This window comes from Arvicola amphibius, chromosome 3 (genome assembly GCF_903992535.2).
Source record: "Arvicola amphibius chromosome 3, mArvAmp1.2, whole genome shotgun sequence".
NCBI lineage: Eukaryota > Metazoa > Chordata > Mammalia > Rodentia > Cricetidae > Arvicola > Arvicola amphibius.
This window is the reverse complement of record NC_052049.1, coordinates 89,652,565-89,663,267: the sequence shown is the minus strand read 5'-3', so window position 1 is coordinate 89,663,267 and position 10,703 is coordinate 89,652,565. Positions and strand designations below refer to the sequence as shown.

The 10,703-nt window shown below is 49.2% G+C and overlaps 1 protein-coding gene across 1 annotated transcript; it reads left to right on the top strand.

Annotated features, from left to right (window-relative positions):
* The first annotated feature begins 422 nt into the window (after window positions 1-422).
* Window positions 423-4,831, top strand: S1pr5 (sphingosine-1-phosphate receptor 5). Its single transcript, XM_038323598.1, has 2 exons — window positions 423-553; window positions 2,791-4,831. The coding sequence occupies exon 2, from the start codon at window positions 2,866-2,868 to the stop codon at window positions 4,066-4,068; it is 1,203 nt and encodes a 400-aa protein (XP_038179526.1). The 5' UTR covers window positions 423-553; window positions 2,791-2,865; the 3' UTR covers window positions 4,069-4,831.
* Window positions 4,832-10,703: the final 5,872 nt, after the last annotated feature.

The following is a 10,703-nucleotide window of genomic DNA, read 5'->3' as shown; positions in this document are numbered from 1 at the left end:
CCCGTCCCTCCCTCTCTAGCCCCTTGAGAGAGTCCGGAAAAATGGGGGAGGGGCCAGTGCTGTTAGAGCAGAGACCTGTCCGCTCCCGGTGAGGACTGAAGATTGCTGCGGTCACGCCCACTCAAAGTATCTCATAAATTGCGTTTCTCAGGTACTGCGCCCTTAAGGTGTCTTTGGGATGCAGGATCAGGAGTCCAGGTATCAGAGGACAGACTGAACCCCTTAATTGGAATATGGGAGTAATTCACTTGGAAAGGCCCTCCCTTCCCCGTGATTCTGGACCATCCCACCCCGAGTGTCCCTGGGAGGGGTCCCGAGAGAGAAGCTAGGACTTGCTTGTACCAGTCGCCGCTAGGGCGCTCTCCGGTGCCGCGGCGGGTGGCACAGGCTGGCAACCGGGGCTGGGAGGAGGAGGGGGCAATTGCTGGCGTTCGCCCGCACTCCGCCTCGCGGGCCCGCCCCCAGGCCTGCCACCTTCAGCCAGCCCCGCCCGTGTAGCAGCTGTGCAGTGTTCCCAGGCACAGAGCCCTGGGTGCACTACCCGGGCGCAGAGGTGAGTGTCTAGCATTGGGGACCTTACAGGAAGTGGGACTAGGCTCCTTGGAGCGACTGCGGGGCTGGAAGGGCACAGCGTTCTTTGCTGAAGTTTCTAGGTCCTTCATTATAGACCTCCCCCGGTCCCCCAGCAGAGAAAACTAAAACCCCAGAGGTACTCGCAGGTCCCCTGCTGGGAAGAAGGGTGGACTCTAGGAATCCTCCAGCTCAGCCTTGCGGGGCTCCTGCAAACTTTTCATTTCCCAAGCAGGTCAGGGGACTGGGATGTTGGTACAAAAGTCCTGACCCTCTGCTGAGTGTACCGGAGCAGAAAATGCTGTGTAACCCTCCCTGTCTCTTGATGCCTCTCCAGAACCCAGAGTGGCCCAACCAGTACCTCCAAGTCTGTCTGTCTCCTCAGCTGGTCCCCCGTGCTACTCTGAAACTGTCTAGGACCTTCTTTGTTCCTCTGCCTTCCTGGTATTGAGAAATCTGTCACCCAGGCCTGGGTTTTCTCATCTGCTAAGGGTACTTCTGTGAATTGTCACCATTTTTGTGGATTGTGTGAGAGAAACAGACACCTTTGAATCTACTTTTGTTTTGTTTTGTTTGCTTGCTTGTTTGTTGAGACAGGGTTTCTCTGTGTAGTCCTGACTGTCCTGTAACTCACTCTGTAGATCAGGCTGGTCTCAAATGCACAGAAATCCACCTGCCTCTGTTTCAGGATCCATGAAATTAAAGGCATGTGCCACCACACCCGGCGGGGTCTACTTTGGAGCTTCCTTCCAAACATACATAAAATTGGACTAAGAAGGCCCCAAAATTCAGGTTAGTTGGTGGAGGGCTTGCCTAATATGCAGACAGCCCGTGGACCCATGTCATATACACTGGACGGTGGCATGTTCCTGTAACCTCCTAACTCAGGAGGCAGAGGCATGAGGATAGAAAGTCAATGTAATTTTCAGCTGCATAGTTTGAGGCCAGCATAGGGAACCTGTGGCCTTGCACTTTATTTTAAATTGAGTCCAAGGCTTCTATGAAAGGCATTTCTTTTTGTAAAATTTTACAGGATATGGTGGTGTGTGTACCTTTAATCCCAGTACTTGGGAGACAGAAGTAAGACTTTGTCTCCAAACAAAACAAACAAACAAAAAAAACTTTTAAAATTTCATTTACTTATTTATTTGTGTGTGTGCCTGTGTGTGTTGGTGGATGGTTGGGTGGGACCGTGAATGTATGCATGCCACAACACGAATGTGGAGGTCAGGGGACAGTTTGTGGGAGTTGGTTCTCTGTTTGCATTGCGTGGATTCCAGACACAAAACTGAAGTCCTTTACCCCCTAAGCCATCTTGCCAGCCTTGCAAGGTATTTCTTTAAGAACCCATTTTTGCTCATCTGTAGACTGGAAGAATTGCTGAGAGGATCAAAGGGTTGTTGGCAGGATAGGGGAGTCACTGTGACTTAAGAACATGTGCACCTCTATGAGGTTCCCATCCGCTGTCCTGTGGCAGTGAAGCTGGGCAAGGTGTGGCCAGGATCAACTTTTCACTGGGGCTTTATGGGGATGACATTTCTTTAAAAAAAAAAAAAAACATGCAAAAGTCAATGTATATCAAAGCATGCGCGGTGTGGGGCGCTGGGCCCCAGGCTGGTTGTGGGTGGAGGTTGTGAAATTGTGGCCTGTACTACTGGGTGTGAGACCATTCCCAGGGCTGAGCCCCTGTGGTGGCTTCTGTCATCGAATCTGTGTGTGAATGTTTCATGGAGAAATGTCTTCTCATGGTTCCCTGCACTCCTTCCTTGTTACAGGTCCCTGTCTGGGGTTGTCTGTGTAGCCATGATTTTCTGAATTCTCATTTGTTTACGAGTGAGTATGCTTCTGTGTTATGGGAGTTCCTTTTTATTTTATTTCAACTTGACACAGGGTCTCAGAGCCCAAGTTGGTCTCAGACTTACTATGTAGCTGATCTTACTGATCCTCCTGCCTCCATCTGCCCTGCTTATTCCTCCACCATCTTTCCCGTAGACTGTTTACCTGTCTGCTTCTGGACTGCTGGAATCAGGGGGATATGGCCACCATGGCTAGTTATTAAAACAAACAAACAAATACTTTATTAACTTTATTTAGTTTGTTTTCATGTGCAGGTATCAGAGGACAATTTTGGGGGTGTGGGAGAGTTCAGGGGTTAGGGACCCTCTTCCAGGGCTCTTTCTCCAAGGATTTTTAGATCCTGACTGTCCTTGCCTCCCGTAGACTTTTGGACAGTGGTCTGGTGGACAACCGGCGGGATATAGCAGAGACCTCTCCGCAGTGAGCGGCGAGCGGTCCATGGAGTCCGGGCTGCTACGGCCGGCGCCCGTGAGTGAGGTCATCGCCCTTCACTACAACTACACCGGCAAGCTGCGCGGGGCGCGCTACCAGCCCGGCGCGGGTCTGCGCGCAGATGCGGTAGTGTGCCTGGCTGTGTGCGCCTTCATCGTGCTGGAGAACCTGGCGGTGCTCTTGGTGCTGGGTCGCCACCCTCGCTTCCACGCGCCTATGTTCCTGCTCCTGGGCAGCCTCACCCTGTCGGACTTGCTGGCCGGGGCGGCCTACGCCACCAACATCCTGCTGTCGGGGCCTCTCACGCTACGCCTGTCGCCTGCACTCTGGTTCGCGCGCGAGGGGGGTGTCTTCGTGGCGCTCGCCGCGTCGGTGCTGAGTCTCCTGGCCATTGCGCTGGAGCGCCACCTCACCATGGCCCGTCGAGGACCCGCGCCCGCCGCAGGTCGCGCTCGTACACTGGCGATGGCGGTGGCCGCCTGGGGCGCGTCGTTGCTGCTCGGGCTGTTGCCGGCTCTGGGCTGGAACTGCCTGGGACGCCTGGAAACCTGCTCCACTGTGCTGCCGCTCTACGCCAAGGCCTACGTGCTCTTCTGTGTGCTGGCCTTCCTGGGCATCCTGGCTGCCATTTGTGCACTCTATGCAAGGATTTACTGCCAGGTGCGGGCCAACGCGCGTCGCCTGCGTGCGCGGCCCGGGTCCCGCAGGGCCACCTCGTCCTCACGATCGCGGCACACGCCACGGTCGCTGGCCCTGCTCCGCACGCTCAGCGTGGTGCTACTGGCCTTCGTGGTCTGCTGGGGACCTCTGTTTCTCTTGCTCTTGCTGGATGTAGCGTGCCCAGCCCGCGCGTGTCCCGTGCTCCTGCAGGCCGACCCCTTCCTGGGTCTAGCCATGGCTAACTCACTCCTGAATCCCATCATTTACACGTTCACCAACCGAGACCTGCGTCACGCGCTCCTGCGACTGCTCTGCTGTGGCCGCCGGCCCTGCAGCCAAGGCTCCTCCAACAGCTTGCAGCGATCCCCGAGTGCTGCTGGGCCTTCGGGTGGTGGCCTGAGACGCTGCCTGCCACCAAGTCTGGATCGCAGCTCCAGCCCATCAGAACACTCTTCTCCCCATCGGGACAGAGTGGACACTAGCTGCTCCATCGGCAGTCCGGGAGCAGCTACCGCCGACCGGACCCTGGTGCCTGCTTCTTCAGACTGATGCTCTTCAACCCACTGTGACCCCTCGCAAGTGCATCATCTAAAGGAAACAGCCGAAGACAGACAACAGGGATAGAAAAAAAGGAAGGCAAATGGATTGAATGTCCTATAACAGGAACAGACAAAAGTACGCTCCTCGCAGGTTTGACATGGACCATCAGAAGTGAGTGATGGAAAAGTGGACAGGCAGTGATGTAACTTGAGCTGGGAACCCCCGAAGCAGCCATTCAGTGTGGCTGGAGCAGAAGCTGAGCAGCAGCATGGGGAGACTTGATATGAAAGGGCAGGTTGTGGTTATTGATTCTGAGGAAGGCCTGTGATGTGGCTCCTAGGCAGGTGGAAGCCAGAGACTTCTGAACAAAGGCCGAACTTGCCCGGATTCAGACCTCCACAGGTACTCTGTGACTCCCAGAGTTCCAGGGGCAAAGGGTGCTCAGAAGCTGATGAAGTCTAGATAGGTAGGGTGTGCTAATAGTTGGCAGGATGAGTGACTGGCAGAGTTGTGGAGAAAGATAACAAGGCAAGCCTGGCTCCAAAAATTTAACCCTGGACACTTTGCCAGATATCAACTGCTGAGCTTTCAGAGCATGGAGTCAGGTTCTTCACACAAAAACAAACGAACTGCAATAGAACAATTTGAGCTGCTGGTCTCACTGGGATCTTTCAGAATAAATGCATTCATCTATTTATTTATTTTCACCAGAGAGCCCTAATCATCATCTTTAAGTTTTTATTTGCTAGGTAATGATGGCGCACACCTTTAATCCCAGCACTTGGGAGGCAGAGGCAGACGGATCTCTGTGAGTTCCAGGACAGCCTGGTCTACAGAGCTAATTCTAGGATAGCCGAGACAACACAGAGAAATCCCACCTTGAAAAACAAAATAAGTAAACAAACAAACAAGTAAATAAATAAATAAATAAAAAGTTTGATTTATTGGGTCTGGAGAGATAGCTCACCAGTTGCGAATACTTGCTGCTCTTGCTGAGGACCTGGCTTCATTCCGAGCACCCAAGTGGTGGTCCATAACTATTGGTAATTTCAGTTCCAGGTCATACACTGTCCACATCTGGACGTTCGAATGAATGTGGGCAAAACGCTCATGCACACGAACTAAATAAATCTTTTAAAAAACTTTTAAAAATTGTTTATTATTCATTTATTTTGAGACAGGCTCTCACTGTGTGGCCCCAGCTGGCCTGGAACTCAATATGTATACCAGGCCGCCCAGGAACTCCTGAGAGCTAAAATTGAAGGTTAGTTCAGGCTAGCTTGGTCTACGTAGTGAGACCCTGTTCTTTTATTTTTCTAATTCTATTTGTTTGTTTTGGTGTTTATCTTTGTTACTGCCCCGACTGTCCTGGAACTGACTTTGTAAACCAGGCTGGCCTGGAGCTCACAGAGATTTGCCTTTCTCTGCCTCCTACGTGCTGGGAGAGACCCTGTCTTTAAAACTTTTATTTATTTACGTATTCTGTGCCCTTGTTATGTATGTGGGTACCCAGCGGCCACATCAGAGGGCAACTTCCCTCCGTTTTCTCCCTCCACTGCCTGTGACCGTCTCAATTTCAGCCATATTTATCTGGATGGATGCATGGTCTTTGGCACCGATAAGGCGGTGGCTTACTGAGCATTTCTGTGCCACATGCATGTCCATGGACCCACTGGTTCTGTATATCAAGGCCAGCTCACTCTGGGTCCAACGCGAGCGCACACCCCACACCCCACTTTGAGACAAGGTTTCTTGTAGCTCAGCCTGGCATCAAACATGCTATGAAACCAAAGACAACTTTATTAAACTTGTGAGTTGTTTCCTGTGGGTAAAGGCGTGTGCCTTGCCACAAGTGGCTTCTGTGTGCTAGGATGGAACCCCGGACTTGATTCATGCTAGGCAAGAGGTCCACTGAGCTACAGTCTCAGCTGTCACCCTCCATTTGGTAGATGAAAAAACTGTAAACACTAAGTTCCCGTGCCAGTGTCTTAGCAAGACGACCTTGGGGTGAGGATTGGGGTGCGGTGGGGAGGGCATGCGGGAGGGGCCTGTCTGGTATTTCTTGCTCTTAGAGGGGTTTGGTTAGACTAGAAACTCTCCCTAGAAGATTTTGCATTGTTGTCTGGGGGTGATACAGAGGTCTGATGTGTGTTTATGAAACGCTTGTTTTCCATGCCATCCCTAGCATGTCCCAGACGGTGGGCGGGCTCGGGGAGTGGGGTGTGGGTCGGAGAAGGACGTTGGCAGCTGTTTGAAGCGCAGCACGCCACCTTGCAGCAGCCCTGGGAATCGCATCAATCAGAAGTGGACTTATGGCCTAGGGATAAGGTGCAGAGCGCCTCCTTGAGGTAATCTTGGGAACGACAAGCAGCATAAAAGCGGGTGGTGATGGTGATAAGCACAGGCTGGGGCTTCAGGCCACACACGCAAAAAAAAAAAAAAAAAAAGGCTGTAGAGATGACTCAGAGGTTGGGAGCACTGGCTGCTCGTCCAGAGGTCTGAGTTCAACTCCCAGCAACCACATGGTGACTCACAGCCATCTGTGATGAGATCTTGTGTGCAGGCATACATGCAAGCAAAACACTGCATACATGATAGATAGATAGAAATAGAGATAGATGATAGATAGATAGATAGATAGATAGATAGATAGATAGATAGATAGATAGACCTTTAAAAAACCCGAGTGTCTTTCCCAGAAGTCATGTTTCTGCGAAGCCTGAGGGCACACCAGGAATCCCCCCACACACACTTCTCCTATCTTTCCTGGAGTGTTGGTTTGGTAGTGAATTTAGATATTCTGATACTAAATTCAAAATCACCCAGTTCCCTATTTAAATATTAGTTTTAAAAAGCTGGGACTTGTAGGGAACTTCCAGAAGTGTTCTGTGGGAAAATGACCTGAAATGTAATTTTTTCCCCATTTTGTTTTTTGTTTTTGAAATAGGGTCTCACTATGCAGCCCAGGTTGGCCTTGAACTCACTATGTAGCTAAGAATGTCCTTAAAATTTCAGAGCCTATGAAGCTGGAGAGATGGCTCAGTGGTTAAGAGCACTGACTGCTCTTCCAAAGGACCTGGGTTCATTTCCCAGCACCCACAGTGCCACTCACAACGGTCTGTAACTCCATTGCTTGAGGATCTGACACCCTTACACAGACAGACATACATGCAAGCAAAACATCAATGCACATAAAATACAAAAAATTAATTATTTTTAAAAATGTCTGATCCTAGCACTCCAGAGGCAGAGGTAGGCAGACCTCTGTGAGTTAAAGACCAGTCCACCTTGGTCTACAGACAGAGTTCCAGGACAGACAAAGCTACACAGTGAAACCTTGTCCCTCCTCCGTGCCCCCCCCCCCAGAAAAAACATGGGATAGAGAGATGGCTCACCAGTCCCTGCCTCTGCTTCCTGGGTGCTAAAATTAAAGGTGTGTGACATCTGGATTTTATTTTTTTCTTAGAGTCTTACTATGTAGCCTGGGCTGTTCTCAAATATTCACCCCTTCTGCTCCACACTCCTCTGTGGTAAATGCCTTTTAAAACTGTTCCTTTTTTCACCATTTATTCTTTTGTTTTCTGATACAAGGTCTTGCTAGGTAGCCGAGCTTGCTTCGAACTGGAGGTAATCCTACTAAATGCTGGGATTACAGATGTGTCACCCCATCCAGGTTTATTTTTATTTTGATAGGTTTATTTATGTTTTTATGTGTATATTTGCTTGCATGTATGTCTGTGTACCACCTACCTGCATGGTGCCCATAGAGGTCAGAAGATGGCCTTGGCTCCTCTAGAACTGGAGTTACGGATAGCTGTGAGCCTCATAGATTCCGGGCTCTGCAAAAGCAGCAGGTGCACTGAACCACCGAATCATCTCTCCAACTCCTATTTTTGTTTAGTTTTCTTTTTTGAGAAAGGGTCTCCTGGGGTAGCCTTGGCTGTCCTGAAATTTGTTCTGTAGACCAGGCTGGCCTTGAAGCCACAGAGATCCACCTGCCTCTGCCTCCGAGTGCTGGGATTAAAGGCATGCACCACCACTGCCCAGCTGAATGAGTTTTAATAAATCTCTTCAGCCAGTTCACAGGGCCTGTAGATTGGACTTTGAGATGTAGATGTTGTGGTCTTAGCCAGCCTGTCAGGAGGACCAGGCAGAGTGTGGTAAGACACCACCCCTGGAGAAGCCTGGAACTGCAGCTTCTTCTCCATTAGTCCCAAGTCCTGAAAAGGTGGAATTCACCTGGGGTCTCCGGGAATTTCCCACACAGACCGACATCTCTCCCACTGGCATTTCTTTTTACAGGTGCTAAAGATAAGTACACTTAATTAAAACGTATATAGTTAATTGTGGTGGCTGTATTAAATCCCCAGTGCTTGTGAGGCTGAGGAGGAGACTCACTCTGAGTTCAAGGCCAGCCTGGGCTACACAGTCTCAAGCATAAATAAGTAAAGTTTGGGGCTGGAGAGATGGCTCAAGGGTCAAGAGGACCCAGGTTCAAGTCCCAGCACCCACATGGCAGCTTGCAATTGTCTATAATTCTAGTTCCAGGGGAACCAACAACCCATGCTAAACACCAATGCACATAAAATAATAATTAAAAAACCAATTAATAAAAAAATAAGTAAAGCTGAGGGAGAGAATACAAATTCGTAATCCCAGTTTGGGCTACGTAATGATGTCTTGTCTCAAACAATCAAATAATAAATGTTGTCAGGCAATGGAGGCGCACGCCTTTAATCTTAGTACTCGGGAGGCAGAGGCAGGTGGATTTCTATGAGTTTGAGGCCAGCATAGTCTATAGAGTGAGTTCTAGCACTGTCAGGGCTCTTACACAAAGAGAACCCGTATCAAAAAAAATAAGCCAGGCAGTGGTAGCTTACACCTTTGATCCCAGCACTCAGGAGGCAGAGGCAGGTGGATCTCTGAGTTAGAGGCCAGCCTGGTCTACAGCGGAAATTCCAGAAAAGCAGCCAGGGTTACACAGAGAAACCCTGTCTTGAAAAACAAAAACAAGGGGGCTGGAGAGATGGCTCAGCGGTTAAAGAGCACTGACTGCTCTTCCAAAGGTCCTGAGTTCAATTCCCAGCAACCACATGGTGGCTCAAAACCATCTGTAATGAGGCCTGCAGGAAGAATACTGTATACATACTAAACAAATAAATAAATATTTAAAAAAAAAACAAAAACAAAACAAACAAAAAATAGTAGTATAGTAAATATTTTATAATTTTTATTTTTCCTTATTTGTTTGGGTGTTTTGTCTTCATGGTGCTGATGCCTGTGGGAGCCAGAAGAGGGTGTTGGGTGCCCTGGAACTGGAGTTACAAATGTTTGTTCCAATATGGGTGCTGGGAATTGAACCTGGTCCTCTGGAAGAGTAGTCAGTGTTCATAACCACTGAGCCATTCTCTCCAGCACCAATAAGAAATACCTTTATTGTTCAAAATTAATTTTTATGTGTGTATATGAAGGTCAGAGGCCAACTTGTAGGAGTTGGTTTTCTCCTTCTACCATCCGGATGCCAGGGATGGAACTCTAGTTGCCAGGATTGGCCAAAAGCATCTTTACCCACTGAGCCATCTTGACAGTTCAGGAAATAACTTTCCATCATAAATGCCATAAGTATCTATTACCGTAAAAATATCAAAAGTTTGTGAGAAACACAGAGGCAGACCTGGGTATTCCAATGCTCTCAGAGAATACCATACCTCTGAGAGAGCAGAAAGAGAAAGAGAGAGAGAGAGAGACAGAGAGAGAGAGAGAGAGAGAGAGAGAGAGAGAGAGAGAGAGAGAGAGAGAGAGAGATTACAAAGCCTTCGAGATAGCTCAGCAGGTGGAGGTGCTTGCTTGCCCAAATTTACACACAGCCTGAGTTCTACCCAGGCCCCACGGAGGGGAAGCTGGGGATGGGTTTCTGCAAGTGGTCCCCTGCCCTCAAGTACACACAGCACAAAAATTCCTGTAAACAAGCCCTGAGTGATGTAACCATCTTTAACCCCAGCATGCAGGAGGCAGAGGTAGAAGGGTCTCGGTGAGTTCAAGGCCAGTCAGGGATATACAATAAAGCCCTGTCTCAAAAAGAAGCTACAGGGCTGGATGGACGGCTCAGTGGTTAAGAGCACTGACTGCTCTTAGAGAGGTTTGATTTCCAGCTCCTGCAAGCTCACAACTATCAGTATCTCCAGTTCCAAGGAATCCCAACCTCCGTGGGCACCAAGCATTCATATGGTGTACATACATGCAGGCAAAACACTCATACATAAAATTAATAAATGAAAAAAAAAGTAAGTTATAAGACTGGAGAGATGGCTCACATCATTTAAGAGTACTTGCTGCTCTTGCAAGTTCCATGGTGGCCCACAATCACCTGTGACTTCAGAAGGCACTGCACGCGCACAGTGTGCAGACATATATACAGGCAAAACACCCATACACACAAAGTAAATTACAAATTGAAATAAAAATATCAAAAAGTTATTTTAAAAGAATATACATTATAGCTATATATATAATAGATATATGTATATCTCGACCAGGCTGATGGGTCTAGCTGGACCGTGTGGGGTGTGGGAGGGTCCGAGGGTGCAGGAGTACAGACAGCCTAACCCGGAGGCAGGCTCCTAGGGCCGCCCAGACCCACGCCC